General features: G+C 48.8%; 1 protein-coding gene across 1 annotated transcript in view; it reads left to right on the forward strand.

Moving 5' to 3' along the window:
- The window catches only part of EXOC6B (exocyst complex component 6B), a 213,486-nt gene that overhangs the window by 34,192 nt on the left and 162,555 nt on the right, over window positions 1-16,739 (forward strand). Inside the window, exon 6 of the mRNA XM_081924938.1 lies at window positions 1,454-1,658. Coding sequence (XP_081781064.1) covers window positions 1,454-1,658 — 205 coding nt within the window. The remainder of the gene's footprint in view (window positions 1-1,453; window positions 1,659-16,739) is intronic.

Consider the following 16,739-nt stretch of genomic DNA (forward strand, 5'->3'; position numbering starts at 1 on the left):
GTCAATGGGAAGAACATTTGCTGCTCTGGCAGGCTGTCGGGGGGCCTGGGTGGCGAGTGTAGCCAAACTCCACAGGTCCCTTTGGTCATCCTTCAAACAACAGGGTGTTGAGATGAAGCAAGCCTGGCCTGCGTCTGTTCTGCTGGCCTAACGTCTGGCTACTCGTGTAACCTTTGCTTTCTCTCCAGAGGAGCTGCATTTTATTGGAAATAGCTTTACCTAAACCTCATGGCAACACAAACAGAGCCTGGATTCCTGGAGTAAACAGCACACTGACTTTTGCTCTTGATGGCCTCTACAATTTTCAGTTAAAACAACTTCCCTTTCCTCCAGTTGCACATTATGCAAACATTGTTTGGAGACAAGGACATCTGAGCAGTTCTGTGTGTGCATTTTTCAACTGGCATGCACACTTTCTGACTAGACACATTTTTAGTGGTAGGGGGTGTGAACGCCAGAGTGTCCTGACCAAACATCTTTGGCATGTGCTACATTCCTCCTGAAACCTTTTCTCAGGACCCCCAGAAACTCCACTGATTTCACCCCTGGGTTTGAAAAGTTTGGTAAGAAGCAGAATCTATTTTCTTGCCTCTTAAATAAATGCAAGCTGCTTTCCAGCTCTCTAAAGTCTCCTGGTCCACCCACCTGCATGCACCTGTGTGCACCAATTGTCAGGACTAGCAAGCAAGGAACTGTTGCATGCCTTGGCCCAGCAGGAGAACTGGGAAATGGTTGCTTTCGGAGGAAATCTCTCCAAAAAAGAATGGATCATAAATGGGCTTGTGCAGTGCTCATGTTATAAAGGAAGTTTGTGCAAGAGAGTACTCTTGGATTGTGTCCCCTGCTTGCAATTATTCTTTGCCCAATCATGATATGCTTCACTTTGACTCAAAATGTATTGGCTAGAATCATTGTCCTGCCCGCTGCTAGGTTCACCTTTTGTGTCTCCTTGAATCCTTCCACTGACTTGCCTCCCCTTTTCTATGTCCAGAAACCCTCTCCCTCAGTGCCTTTGCTCCTTCTCTCTAACTTGCAACTTTCATTTCTCTCTGGGCTCCTCCTCTGCCTCTGTAACCTAGTTCTGATAGCAAGGCTGCCGCTTTGCCTAACTTTGTATAGCTCTTGTTGCTTGGGTGGGCGATCCAAGAAGTCCCATCATGGTGGTGAGTGACAGGCCCTTCTTCACTGGCAAAGTGGGCTACATGCTAACCAGAGCCTTTTCCCAAGAAGGAGCCATGGGCACTTATACAGTTTGTCTTCCCACTTGTAGGCCGATAGACACAAGGGTGGGGTGAGTAGGCTTGGGTGTCAGCTGAACTATAGAAGCTGTATGGGACCCTGGTGTTTCTCGTTTTGGAAGGCCAAAGTTTTGCCAGTTGACCACCATCTTCTGGGAAGCTGCGGAATTGAGTGATCTTTCCTGCTTCTGATGAGCGTTGGTCTTCTCTTCCAGACACTACCCTGCCCTGAAGACTTTGGAGCACCTGGAGCACCTGCACTTGCCTCAAGTGAGCCATTATCGCTTTTGCAAGGTCATGGTGGACAACATTCCAAAACTGCATGAAGAGATCAAGGAAGTCTCCATGTCCGACCTCAAAGATTTCCTGGAGAGCATCCGTAAGCACTCGGACAAAATTGGCGAGACAGCAATGAAGCAGGTGAGCTGAGCCATGAGCACTAGGCGGGTGCCATGTTGAGCGGAGTGGTCTCCTTTCGATGTTTGAAGCACCTGTGGTTTGCAGATGGCCATGGATGCCACTGTGGAGCTCCTGGTTAGGAGAGGCTCCTTTTCTGTCCCTTCTGTTGCTTGTGACTGCCCCGTGTCACTGGTTGGATGGGGACTGTGGGAGCTCCTCACACTTCCATCGGCATTAGAGGCCAATATAATCCAGCCTTCTTCCTTAGATGGAGTGTGGTGTGAACCAATGGCCAGAGAAGCTACATTTCTGATGCAAGTATTCTGAGACAGGGAATAGATAATTGACTCTTGGTTTATTTTTGTTTAGTTGTCTTAGCCTTGTTCGACTCTCTGTGACCCCATGAACCAGAGAACGCCTTGGAAACTCTCACTTTCTTCTCAAAGCTTCTCCTTTTTTATGTCCATGGAGTTTTCTTGGCAAAATACTGGAGTGGTTTGCCAGTTCCTTCTCCAGGTGGATCACATTTAGTCTAAACTCTCGGCCATGACCTGTCCATCTTGGGTGGCCCTGCACGGCATGGCTCACAGCTTTTTGGAGTTCTTCAAGCCCCTTTGCCATGACAAGACAGTGATCCATGAAGGGGCTTCATTTATTACAGTCAAACGATTACTAAGGGGATGGTTCCACCTTCTGAACTTCAGTTAGAAAAGAGACACTCACCAGTTCAGACCACTTAGTCATTTGCATAAGAAGAGTTAAACCCGGCAAGTATTTTGGGGGACAAAAGCCAGGATCCCACTTCCTTAGCAGTGGCCTTGCACCTCTTGAGGTGGTGGCCTTAGTCTGCATGAGAATACAGGAGCTCCTCACCTATTCCCCCCCTTAAAGTCCATTTGTGGTTCCCATCAATTGGCCCTCTGCGGCATGCTGCCTCCAACCATGGAGGGAGGATCAGGACCACGATGGCTAGGAACCATTGGTACTGGTTCCCCCCAGGAGGTCGTCTTGGACTCGTTCCTGCAAGGTTTTGCATGGTATGAATTTTCTTTGGGGTAGTCTTAGATTTTAGTCTCACCGGTGAATAGTAAGTAATAATAGCAAAGGCCCATTCTCAGGCTGCCTCCAATGTGTTAGCACTGGAAGGTTGGTTGTTGTTTTTTTTAAATGTTTTTATTTATTTGCTTTTCTGATAAGATTCCACATCAACAAAACTTGAACAAAAATGATACAACAAAGAAAAAGCTTTTCTTTCAAAGATTTCAAAGAATCGACAGAAATCAGTTTTCTTTCTGCCAGTCCTTAAAATTTTAAATATCATTAATTATAGGTACTGTTTGAAACAGAAATAGCATCTTTGGGAGTATATTCATTTTTATAGCAGAAATTTTACCCAACAGTGACAATTGCATTTTACTCCAAATTTGCAAATCTTTCCTAATTTATTTCCAAACCCGTGCGTAATTATCATTAAAGATATTGTGGTTATTCACAGTTAACTATATCCACAGATATTTTTACTCTATTTTCACTCTTTATACCACTAATTCTTTCCAAATCTTTCGTGAGTTGAGCATCCATATTTTTGACTAGCATTGTTGTTTTTTGTTTGTTTAGTTAAAAACCTGCGAAGTTACCAAACTCCTTTATTTCTTCCAAAAACGCTGGTTTTCCAATGCCAAAACTACTTCATCTGCATATGCTTTTAGCTTACTTAAACCTCCTTTTGTCATTATTGCTTATCTTTTGTGTCAGTGCATCCAAAATCAAAATAAACAGCAATGGGTACAGGGGGAACCCTTGCCTGGTTCCTTTCATAACTTTGCATCCCTCAGAGATGATGTTATTTACAATAATATTTATTCATTGTTCAGGATATATAGCTTCTATAGCCTTTAAAAATGTTTTCCCCAAATCCATTTTCCTCAGAACTAGCCCTGGAAGGTTTAATGGCCAGACTTTATACTTCCAAGATTGAGAACCTTTGGCAGAGCAGTGCTTTTGTTTCTCTTGAGTCCTGGGAAAGTGGCTGGCCCTTCTCACAGAGTTTTGAATTTTAGTCTATATGATCCTCTTATCCATATGATCACTGCTTAGACAATTTTGAAATATTAAGCAGTATGTAAGTGATTTTAAATAAGTAAGCATAAAGTAATCCATAAAGTAATCCAGGATGGTGCCAGCTTCAGATCCCGAGTATAGTTGGCTCCCTGTCAGATTCTGTTGGCCACTCTGGGGTTGCAGCGCTCATCTCGCTTTACAGGCCGTGGGAGACGGCGTTTGTCTGCAGACAATTTTTCTGGGTCATGTGGCTAGCATGACTGAGCCGTTTCTGGCAAAACCAGAACAGCGCACAGAAATGCCGTTTACTTTCCCGCCGGAGCGGTACCTATTTATCTACTTGTATTTTGGGTGTGCTTTCAAACTTCTAGGTTGGCAGGAGCTGGGACTGAACAATGGGAGCTCACCCCGTCGCGGGGATTCGAACCGCCGACCTTCTGATCGGCAAGCCTAAGAGGCCCAGTGGTTTAGACCACAGTGCCGCCCGTGTCCTAAATGCTGGTCCTACTCATAATCAATTCATTCAAGTTAATGGACATGACTAACGTAGGCTCCTTAATTTCCATGGGTCTACTCTGAGTAGTACTTAGTTGAATACAACCCATAGATTCTTCCATTGTGCATTAGTAACCCAGGTGTTCTCCATAGTCTCTTTTGATGGACCAGCCCACCAGAATGGCTTTCTCTATCAAAGACAGACCATGGTGATCCTTTCAAGCCCATGAAAGCCCATAAACTGTTGCAGGTATTAAAGATGTAGGAAGTGCCTTTTGTCTCTTGGAATTTAAATTGGCCTTATTAAAATGACCCGGGTTTACCTGATGCAAACAGTTAGAAGCTTGATTGTTTATGGAAATATTTAATGTTTGGCCACGAACGCAACCATGTTTCTGGAAAAGTCGCTCTGTGTTGGGCTCGTGGAAAGTACTAATAGCTTTCATTTGTCTTTTGGTGCCCGACTGGCGGGGAATGCATCCGCAAAGGCAATCCCTGTCCAGCTAAAGCTGTTTCCCAGTAACCGAGAAGCAAGAGAACACTTTGGTTTTGCCGTTGTATTGTTGGCTTGTTTCTTCCGGTGGCTTTTTCATCAGTGGGTGAGCAAGCCTCCTAAAAATCTCTTGTTAACAGAATGGTTTCCCTTCTTGGCTTAGGTGATCAAGGCAAAGAAGCCTTGAATTCAGCCTCTTTTTGCTTCCTCTTGGAGAACCACACCATGAGCCGGACTCTTCATTCATTTATTCAGATTGTTAGCTAGCCACTCTTCAGTTGAAGATCTTCAACTATTGTCAAAGGCAACTGCTGGTTGTTCACATTGCAATAACCTGAACAAGCTGTTGCCAGTGCCTAGATAGCTTTTCCCTCTAAGAACAGCTTTGCAGCACCTTAGAAGACTAGCCAGTTTTATTATGGCACAATCTTTTGCAGACTATTAGATGCATGGAGTGTGATCCTCAGTTGACCTGGGCATAAAGGAAAAAGGTGCAATCTTTGGCAATTCAGTTAGAATTTAAATGTGTGCAGATTAACTCTTCGCAACAGCAATAATTGATAACAAAGTCATCTTAAAATTGCTGAGTATATGAGCCCCTGTAGTGATACAGAAAACTGTTCTCTCCAGATACAAATGAATAGAATTTCCATTTTTATTAAGTTGCAATTTGATAGCTTTGCAGTAGAAGTTTCTGTTGAAGTTTCTGTGTTCCACAGTGACCAGCTTAAGATCAGCAATAGGTTGACCTGGTGATATTACAGGAATTTATTTTTGTTCTTTGCTGTTTGAATTGTGCCTTGCCTTGAGATGGTTTTGTAGAAGGCAATCAAAAAATTAATAAATAGGAATAGATCATTTGCACCTTCCTTCCTCAAACATTGACTCCAACTTCTCATACTGTGGTGGCTAGATTTAATTAGCCATAAGGGCCAGGAATGGAGAGGATATTTAGTTTGGCTCGTTACTTGCAAGCACCTTGCTGTGTCATCAGTCCACGTTAACTGAAATTGGTCCTTCCCAACAGGGCAAGATTAAGACTGGATACTTCTCTAGGAACTGCCTTATCCATAGCATCAAGTGTTTCAAAGGCAAGTGACTTTATCCTCAAAGTGCTGGGCAAACATGTCACAGCAGGCCTTCCGGGGGTCCAGTGATGGGCCCTCCAGAAACAGCAGCCTCCGAACCAACCTGAAGGGTTCTGCTGTACAGCTATTTGAGGATGCAGTTTATTCAGCAAAGTATGCCTTTTTTACTGCGTCACATGTTGGGCACAAGTAGTAGTAATAGTAGTAGTAGTAGTAGTAGTAAGAATAAGAATAAGAATAAGAATAATATAATGTTATTATTTATACCCTGCCCATCTGGCTGGGTTTTCCCAGCTACTCTGGGCGTCTTCCAGCAAAATATTAAAATAGAGTAATTCATCAAATATCAAAAGCTCCCTTAAGCAGGGCTGTTTTCAGATGTCTTCTAAAAGTCAGATAGGTGTTTATTTCCTTGACATCTGGTGGGAGGGCGTTCCACAGGGCAGGTACCACCACCGAGAAGGGAGGGAGGGAACCGCCAGAAGGCCCTCAGCGCTGGATCTCAGTGTCCGAGCAGAACGATGGGGCTGGAGATGCTCCTTCAGGTATACTGGGCTGAGGCCGTTTAGGGCTATCAAGGTCAGCACCAACACTTTGAATTGTGCCCAGAAACTTGCTGTCTTGAGTGAGATTCCTGTTGCCTGTGCTCTAATCATCGACCTGCTTCATTGCCTGCAATTCCTCCGGTTATCAATATGTCAGACTTGTCGAACTTTCTTGACCCTGAGGTCCAGTGCCCCCGACTCCCAGCCCATGCCATCTCTTCCAGAAACGCTGAAGCACTGGCAGCATCAGGATGAGTCTGTGCAGACGTTTGGCTGTCTTCTTCCATGGCTGACAGCTGCTTGGTTGGCTCTGGGTTGGTCTTCACTGAGGAGCGGAATGCATTGTTGCTTCAAGTTTAATTGCACGAGCGTCTGGTCCCCCTTCCCAGCTCTGCCTGTGAATCAACACAGCCCCTCATTCCGTGGTGCAGACTTGAACCGGGAAATGTGACATATACAGTTGTGACGAGCACAGCAGGCTTGATGCCCGAACTGTAGGGATTGTGCTTTTCCAATCCAGGCAAGAGAGTCCCCCCAACCTTTAGCTTTAGAATCCCATGGAAGCCTGTGGAGTCTGGGGCAAAAGGCGACACTTTAAGGCGACATTTCACAGGTGCTCCACAAGAACTGGAGTAAGATGGCAAAAGCAGCATGTCCAGTTGAATTGAGGCGAAGGTTTGCCTGTCGTGGACTGGAATCGTTTGCGGAGAAGCGTTTTTAGAGCTCCGTAGGGACACAGTTCTTCCATTGATGGTTCTGAACAAAGGAACAGTTCCTTACATGCAATGCAATTATGGCGAGGCGGAGGCTTCCTTTGGTCATCAACAGTTGGCAGCTCTCTCCTTTGGACGATTGCATCTCCCCCTGAAATTAGCTTCTGGCAATGATAAGCAGCTGTTGGCAGATGCTGGCTGTTGTGGTGGAGAGAGCACTCAACGCATCTCGGCTCGCACCACATGGATTGTGCTGGATTTCTTCAAACAGGCCAAGGCAGCCGATGTTGGTTAACACGAACCCTGATGCCACTTGAAAGAATTGTTTTGTGGTGATCCGAGTGCTACATGTTGCACCATTTTTGGACCGCTTTCAGCGGTGTTGGGCAAGTGTTCATTCTGCCTTCCAAACAGGACATTGTTTGTGTGTTTGGGAGGTGGAAGCTGGTAGCAACTTGTGGGATAAATTGTGCTGTGGAATATTGGAAGGTTTTCCTTTGCCCCATAAAAAAGAGTTGCTTCCTGCGCTGGATGAAAACAGTTCCTTAAGGCTATGTGCAAATAAACACAGATGCAAATGGCAGTTGCTGCACTCTGGAAGTACAGGCACTCTGCTGTGCTTAAGCGCATCTGCTCCTCTCTAGGGTGGAGCTCAGGGAAAACTGGTTGTGCCAAATTGCAGCAGAAGCCCATGGTGCACAGGGCTTGTTGGCCAGTAGCCATGAAGCCACAATCCCACCTCTTCCATCTCCTCCCAATTACCAGAGCAGTTTTATAACCAATTAAAATTGTGTTGTTGTTTTTTTAAAAACGTGACATTGACTTGAACATTGAGCAAGGACAAATATTTTTAAAGGGGTGGGCCAAGGCAATGTTTACAATTGTCAACAGCGCTGGAATTACTGGCAAATGTGCTTGTCTTTTACAGGGCCTTTTCTGTGATGGCTCCTCGCTTGTGGGGTGCTCTCACTAGGGAGGTTTGCCTTTGTTACACGACAGGCGAAAACATTCCTCCCAGGCCTTTGGGTATTTAATCTATGGCCTTTTAAACTGTGTGTGTGGGGGGGTTTGTTTGTTACCATGCATATGATTTTTACATTCTATGCCGTCTGGTCACATGCCTTACCTGAGTGTCCTGAACTTGCCTTGGACTCTGACCTCCTTGCCCTCCGTGGGTTTCTTAGATCTGGCCTGGGAGAGGGCTGTTGGGAGGGAGTTACATCTCTTTAACACTTGATGGTATCCGGTATGTATTTTTATTATATAGCGTAGCAGCTGAGGTATGCCAGGCATGTGAACGGGGTCGCTCCAAACAGTGCTGCCTCTGAGCATCCAGCCTGAGCCTCCAGGAAGCCTCCTGCATCACAGGCCAAGAATAACCACTCCAGAAGTCATTATCGGATAAAGTTAGTTTCCGTGGCCAAAAGTGTCCGCTCTGCCTCTTCAGGCAGGCGGATGAGAGTGAGCGCTGCCTCCCTCTGAGGAGCATCCGTCGGGGAGCTCTCTGGGTCGCTTGCCCTTTCCGATTCACCACGGACTCCTGTTGTTTACTGATGCCGAGGTCGACTGAGAGCATCCCCTGCTCAGTCTCTGCGGAAATGAATGAGGATTGCACCAAGGCGCTTCCCTGCTGCTTTCCAAGCCCTCTTAAAATGCACTGCTGCAAGATCTTGTTCACTCTCCTTTGCCTAGATGCAGTGCAGTTATATGATGAAAAGAAGGACCCCCCCCGTAAGATTGGTGTGGTCCCTTCCCTGTGGGTAAAGCGTTTTCTCAAAGCGAGGCCTTTGGTATAATTTTCAACAGAGAACCCCACAGGTAAAGGTTTCCCAGGGTGGAATTTCCTCTGGGTCACTTGGAATCCTGCAATGCTGCCCTTTGTGTGCATTCCTCAGGTAGCCAGGAACCCTGGAACTGGAAGCCGAACCCAAGGCCGTCCTGTGTTCGCAGATATTACTGTTATTTATTAAATTTCTATACTGCCCTTCATCTGAGGATCACAGGGCAGTCAGTTTACAATATAAAAACACAAAATTTATGCCATAGTAACAAACAAAAACAATACCCCCCATGATATTATATCTCTCTACAGGGGAACCTCGGGTTACATACTGTCCTTCTTACGAACGCTTCGGGTAACGAGCTCTGCTAACCCGGAAGTAGATGCTCCTTGTTGTGAACTTTGCCCTGGGATGTGAGCAGAAGTCATGCGCCGGTGGTGCAGCAGCAGCAGAAGGCCCCATTAGCGAAAGCGCGCCTCATGTTAAGAACTGTTTTGGGTTAAGAACTGACCTCCGGAATGAATTGAGTTCGTAACCGGAGGTACCATTGTATTAAGATCTGTGTCTTAAGAATGGTGATATGTTTCAGAGTTTATTCTGGCCTTAGCTAATTTCCCATTAGCTCTCAATCCCCACAGGGCTTATATGATATAAGGCAGGGGTTGGCAAGGTTTATCTCGCCTGGGCCAGTTCACTCCAGCAGAGATCTCTCCGTGGGCTGGATCGCGCATGTGCGTAAGTGCGCCCACCCACGATTTTCGGTGCAGACGTGAATTTTGGCGTCTGCACATGCGCAGACGCAATTTCCAGCACTGCGGAAGCGAGTCCCCGTGCTGTGCTGTGCCGGTTTAGCGTAGCTCACAGGGACTCACCGAGCGGGCAGCTCATTTTGGGGGCGGTTCGTGGGCCAGTTAAACGACCCCCATGGGCCTCCTGTGGCCCATGGGCCTTAGTTTGCCGACCCCTGATCTAAGGCTTCGTTGGTGCTTTCCTTGATCTGAAATGTGACTTTGCCTCTTGTGCCTCTTTCTCCTGGGTCTCTGCACTTGGTGACCCAGGCTTGGTTTGTAACCCACCTTTGGAGATGGTTTACTGCGCAGCAGAATTCTTTCCTATAGGTCAGGGGCTGCCAGCCTCTTTGGACCAGGGGGCACACTTTGAATTTCGAGAGGGACATGGCGAAAGTAGAAGCAGAACAATAATGGCTTCTTCTTCCTGGACGATCTCATGCTTCCTCTGGGAAGTCAGTTGCGTCCTGCCAGTCGTGATTGTGGAGGTGCAGCTGTTAAAGGCACATGGACTCTGTTTTCTCCCATGCAAATCCTAAACCACGAAGACATAGTGATGCTCACCAGCTTGGATGGCATGTAAAAGAGCATTGGGCACATTCATGGAGGAAGAGGAGGAGGCTAGCAAGGGCTGCCAGCTATGATGGCTGTGCACTGAGGAACGCAAGTGGAGAGGGAGCTGTTGCCCTCAAGTCCAGCTTCGGGGCTTCCCAACAGGATGATGGACTGGAGAGACCCCCCTAGGCCTGATCCAGCAGCCAGGCTCTTCTTACGCTCTTACCAGCGACAAAGCAGAGTCAGCCACCTTCTGAGGCCATCCTTTCCTCTGTTGAGCAGCCCTTGCTGTCAGGAAGTTCTTTCTAACATTGAGTTGAAATCTCCTTTCTTGTTAATTTGAAACCCTTTGGTTTTGGTCCTACCTTCCCGAGCAGCAGAGGAAAACTCTGCCCCACCATCTGTGCTGCAGCTCTTCAAATACTTGAAGAAAGCCATCATGTTGCCTCCGGATCCAGCTCTCAGCCCCACGCCCCTGTCCCAGAGGACCCTGGAGGGGGAACGTTCCTGCCAAATGCCAGCTTCCAGCAGGACGAGGCTGCTTTCAGCATGGAGTCCAGGTGCTCAGCCCCACTCCCTGACCACCGAGGATTGTGGGAACTCTTGCTGGGAAGCACACCCGGGAAGAACTAGGGAATGCTGCCTGGGAAGTCCTGGCTACCTATGGGCACTGCGTCGTTTCTGTTTTCCTCTACTAGATTTTAGTGTGGTTTTATTTGGAGAATATATCTGTAAGCCGCTTTGGGAACCTCTTGGGGCTATGGAATGGAATACATTTTAAATAAAGAGTAAATGAATGGCCTCTTCTCTATTCTAAACATGTGCAATACCTGCAGCCGTTTCCCATGGGGTCTCTTGGCCCCTCACCATCTCTATCCCCCTCCTCCGCACAGCTTGCCTCCTCTTCCTCCCCATCTCCGCAGTTGAGAACAGCTTCCTGGAGGGTACTTTCTTCCAGGAGGGTGCTCAGCAACACCCTCTCCCTGGATGGGTGGCTGTCTGCTGATTGCAATCCCTCGTGCCTAAGAGAGGTGTGCCCAGGTGATGCCTCTGTGCCCCTCGTCTGGGGGCCGCTAGTTGCCTCGATGTTCAGCGGGGAAGTGCAGTTGGCTGCTGGCAGTGGCTTCCCTGTGTCTGGGGAGAGGCTAATGAAGTTTTCCTCAGCTGCTTGTGTGTTGAAATCCCTGCTGTCGCCACAGCTGCTGCCCTGGCAAGTGGCACGTTGCTGGTCCTGGGCTCCATTTGGGCTCTGTTTCCAGGCCAGTGGTGCTCTTCTTCCTCCCCAGCGCCATGTGTGCAGAGCCACTGGTGCGCCATCCCGCCCCCCTCTCTCTTGAGAATGTGGTGGATGGAATGACATGTTCGCTGAATGCTGCTCGCATTCCAGATGCTGATGGCTGGCCTCTCAGTGGCCCGGAACAATGTTTAAAAGTGCCGCTTGGGCGGTGTTTCTAATTATCCGCAAGCTGAAGATTTTCAAACCTTGTGTAATCTCCTGCAATGCAGATGGAAGTTGTTGGGGCTCCCCCCACCGCCTTTTCTGTGTCTACTTTGTAGAAAATCAGATTTAACTGTTCGTGCAGGCGACATCCTTGTCTTACTGCTTGTCAGGCTTTTGGCAGCGGCAATGGCAGGCCGGCAGGCCATGGCAGCTCCTTCACCCCCTTTGCAGCTGGGAGTCTGCGGGCCCCCCGAGTTACACGGTGCTGCTGACTGTGAGATGGGCGCCTGGTGAATGGATGAACGGAGGCTAAGAAGGTGCTGAGGTCTTCAGCACAGCCATGCCTCCCATGCAACCCTCTTTGGAGAGGAATGGGAGCTGCTTGGGAGCAGAAGCGATGATGTATATTTTTTGATCACTAGGAGCTCACATTTGAAGTGACTGATAAATTATCCGAATAGAGTTGAACTTTGGTGCACAAGCAGTCCAATACAGGCAAGAATAATATGGAAAACGTGTTGGCCTCTTGGGTTCAGAAGGTGGGGTATGAATCTTTCCTTCTAGTAGCAGCATCCCAAAGTAAGCCAAGTCATGCCGCTCATCCAGTAGGATGCGGGTGGAGTGTGTCTACGGGCTGAACTTGCCTTGGGCCGTGTCCTGCTCTTGTGGGCCTGGGGAAGGGGGAGGAAGAACATGTTGTGCTATAGGGTTTCTTACCCCAGACCTGAGCATTTTGTGGTTGTATGGGGGGGGGAGAAGTCCAATCAGTGGGAGAGGGAAAATGTCATGAGCTCGGCCTACACTCAAGTAGGTCCCTGGCAGAGACACATGCCCAACTGGCATGTTCTCTCCCTCCTGGTCTTTTGTTCGGTAGCTTCAAAAGCTTTCTTCAGCCTGAACATCACAGCGACCGATGCCAACAGACACAGGGACACTTAGGGATCCGTTGAGTCTTCGCAGCTTTGCGTAACAGACCTCAGCAACTCAGCACTTTGGCTAATCTACTTTATTTACATATAAACACACACGGAGCACTGCAACATGCCTCCCCTCTCTCTAGCATCAGACAGCAAAGAGAAAAAGAACAAAGGACAATAGTCCCACTTCACGGAACACAGGAACACAAACATCCTGTCTCCGTCACTTCCCACTCTGTGGAGTCAAAACATACCATGTCATGTGAAAGACAACAATCCCATGACTGCAACCATGGAGCAGGAATTCTAACATGTCTCCCTTTTGCCCTGAACCTTCCTTTGAGTTACTGTCTCTTGTGTGTTCTGTAACTTTGTGGAATGCACCCCCTCCCCATCCCTGACTCCACTTGAAAAGGCTGACCCCTTTTCTCTCCACCCTCCAGTTCGCTCCCCGCCCCCACTCAAGCGATACCTCGGCATCCCATTAGTCTCAAAAGCCCACAGATCCTTGTCAGGTTGAGGTTTTCATTCTTTTTAAGACTTTGCCCTTTTACATTTACAAGCACACTCACTCACTCACTTGTGTGCCTGAGAAGGTCCCTGACTATGCGGAAACTTTTTGCTTATTTCCTCCCATTCCTAAATATGGGTCAGCACCCCACCTGGGGGTGAACAGGCGCATCCTCCCACCAGGCGTGCATGGCCAGGGCACAGAGCCATCTCCAGTATGAGCCTGTTGCATCAGAGCAGGGTCTCGTGGTCCCTGAGGAGCCCTGTTCTTCAGATGCACTGGGGCAGGTGCATATCTACAAATGAATGTAACGGGGGGGGGGGGAGGTAAAAATTGTAGTTAAGAGGTGTTGTGATGCAGGTGATGCCATTTGTGACAATCCACTTGGTGCTTAAATGTATGCAGAATAAGGGCAGTGGTGTTCACACCAGCAGCGACTGAATCGTCTGAGCTTTGCTGAATAACATGCCTTCTGTGAAGAAGCAGGAAGCCATTGCCTCGCCCCTCAGACCCAAGCGTGGAAGAGTCAAAGGGGCTGCGTCCTGGTCTCCCAGCTCAGTGCTTCAGATCTGGACGTGTTGCTCCTCAGGAGATCTTGGCTTCTGTGAGTCCCTCGTATACCTGGAGGAATGGTGGGTCCACCAGGTCATAGACAAGGAGCAGAGCCTGGCTTGGTCTTATAAGAAGGCTTTGCTGCTTGCTGTAAGTTAATGAGGGAACTGGATGAGACCCTGGATGGGCCTTGGACCAGAGAGCCCTCTAAACCCAGCTTCAGTGCTCGAACTCTTCCCTTAGCTAGGCTGGTTCTCAGCTAGCAAGTGCTTCTGGGCCGGGGCAGGTTGTTTTCACAAACCATCCCATCCTCGTACATGGGTGGTGGCGGCGGGGGGTCTTGGCTTCCAGATGGGGGCAAGAAGGCATTGCCTGGTGGCAAAACCAATGGCATTTGCATTCAGAAGACCACAGTCCCTGGGTTGAACTTGGGTTTGAGGGGTTTTGGAGAACGGAGCTTGGAAAGGCCTTCACTTGAAGTCTCTGGGTGGACCAAGCAGCCCTCGGCCAGGTGGGCCAAAGTCTGGCTTGCAGGAAGGGCAGCTTCTTGGGGCCGTGCAAGTTCCGTCTCTACAAATGGAAGCAGATGATGAAGGATCTGGGTAGAAATTCCTGGAAAGGAGAGGAAGCCGAGCGTCGGGGGACCGGGTGTGCGAGTGTGTTGGTGGGGAGGTGGTGGTGATCGTCAGATTTGCAGACGCAAACATGTTCCCGATCTCTGGGCACGCAGTGCTGCTGGAGGGTTTCGTGCCTCTCTGTTTTCCCTCCGGTTCCATTTCACTCCACATCACAGGATCAGAGCACAAATGTGCTTATTATCATAAAGGCTCTTTATTTGAGCACTACTTGGCTTTCTGCGGAAAACCTCACATGTTTGCTTAACGGGAATTCTATTCCTTTAAGTCTGTGTTTATAACACTCTTATAATTTATAGAAATGTATTAACAGGTACTCCTCCGTATTGTTTTTATGACCTCAGAAAAGAAACTGCAAAACCCTCAGGCTCTCATTGATCTCACCCACACGCCCCTGCTGGCCACATGGGCTCGGGCGGAAGGCACATTGCGGGGGGGGGGCCCTCGGCCCCGGGCGGCAAGTACCTGGCTCCTGGGCAGCAGGAGTTGCCTGTGATTAGTGGCCGAGCTCTAGTGGGCTTCTCTTCAGAGGAGTCTTCTGCTCCAAAGGGCCCCATATTGTGGAATGCAGGGATGGGCCGAGGACAGCGAGCAGGGAAGGGGAGGGTGACTTTTGGGAGGGGGGAGGGCTTTTAGCACCAGGCTCTCTTTGTAAAAGGAAGTACAGCGGCACATGATTAAACTCTGGAACTCCCTGCCACAGGAGGCAGTGATGGCCACCAACTTGGATGGCTTCAAAGGAAGATGAAACAAATTCATTGAGGAGGAGAGATTGATTGATGGCCACTTGCCACAGTCAACATGCTCTGCTTCCATGATCAGAGGCTGTGATTGTTCTGAATACTGGAAACCACAGGAGGGGAGAGCACTGCTCTTGAGTTCGAATCCTGCTTGCTTCTTTTTCACAGGCATCTGGCTGGCCACTGCGAGAGGCTGGGCTGGATGGACCCCTGGCCTGATCCAGCCGGCTCTTTTTCTTACCTTCCCAAATGGCAGAGCCGCCGCTTCAAGGCTGTGGTTCCAGGTGTGCTTCCCTAGGTGGGGATAGTTTCACTTCTGGGTTCAGGATCTGGTTGTAGGGCTGCTCCCCTCCTCCCCTCTCGCCACGAGAAGCCCTCCTGGGAAGTCCCCTTCTTCAGAGTCCCCCGAAGCTTCCTTCTGGGGCTGGTCCCCAGCGTTGGCCTAGCACAGGGTTCCCCATGTTTCTGAGTTCACTGACCCCTCACTGTCACCTCCTCCAACCCAGATCCTTACGAATATAAAAGGAACATCAATATATAACCAACATTTGTTCATCATCAATTACCATTACCAGGAATAATAAAATGTGAAAAATTGTTGTATTGTGGAATCATCTGATTCAACACAGATGCTTCTCGCTGGCGAGGGAGCTCCACTCTGTACATGGCCAAGGCCCTTGATTCCTGAGGCTCATGGTTCCTAATGACATTTCTCACACATTCCTCCCACAGTTCATTCCCACCCCAGGAGCTTTCCCACCCCATGGCCTTTATCCATTCCCTGCAGGGTCTCGTTGACCTGTGTGGGGAGGTTGTCACTGTCAACCACTTTTGGACACCCTGGCCCATGGGGAGCACATGGGGATAAAAAGTGAAGCCTCCTGGGATGAGGCCCTTGATCAGGCATAGGCCAACTCGGCCCACCTGATGTTTTGGGACTACAACTCCCATCACCCCAGCTTACAGGACCAGTGGTCAGGGATGATGGGAGCTGTAGTCCCAAAACATCTGGAGGGCCGAGTTGGCCTATGCCTGCCCTTGATGAACCAAACTGGGCAGTCCAGGTGCTGCAAACCCCCCACCCCACCCCAAATGACCTGTTGTTGTTTCAGCCAGAAAGGGCCAAACTGTTGCTGCTTTTGTAACAGAAAACACAAGACGGCCACAGCTCTGCTTTTGGTTTTAGGGCAGCTCCTTCCACCCCCAGCCACATATCTCCCTTTTCTGCCTCTTGGGGCATTTCAGCCAACTTCCCAGAAAAACATGCCAACGTGTGGACATCGCCGAGACTCAAGGATCTGGCCTTCACCTCCTGTCTCTGACGCCGCTTTCATAGATAGCACCTACCCCCTCACAGCAATGCCCGCAATGGCTGAGCAGGGGTCTGCTTGCCAAGTGCTCACCCTCTGCACCCACCTCCTTGCGTAGCTCACCGGTTCTCTTTGGGACCCTTCTCCGTCTCGTGTGGCTTGAGGAGCCGTCTCTTCGTTAGACGGCTCGCAGCTTGAGAAATAGGGGAGCATCCAAAACGAATTGACCTGCTGCACAGCTTGCAAAACGACTGTGTAAAAGGGCGCCCCTTTCACAGCAACTCTTAGCATGTCATTCATGTGGCCTGACTCTGCCAGCGTGTGCCAGGATGACTGCCGTGTGGCAAAACACTGCCGTGAGCCCAAACCTTGCATTTTGTTTGAAAATGGAGATTTTTAAAATTCAGGTGAAACACTAAGACTTGGGAAAGCCTTGTGGCTTGATGGTTTAATGGCACAGACGAGGGGAAATTAGCA

Source organism: Podarcis melisellensis (genome assembly GCF_964234715.1).
Source record: "Podarcis melisellensis genome assembly, chromosome: 9".
Classification (NCBI taxonomy): domain Eukaryota; kingdom Metazoa; phylum Chordata; class Lepidosauria; order Squamata; family Lacertidae; genus Podarcis; species Podarcis melisellensis.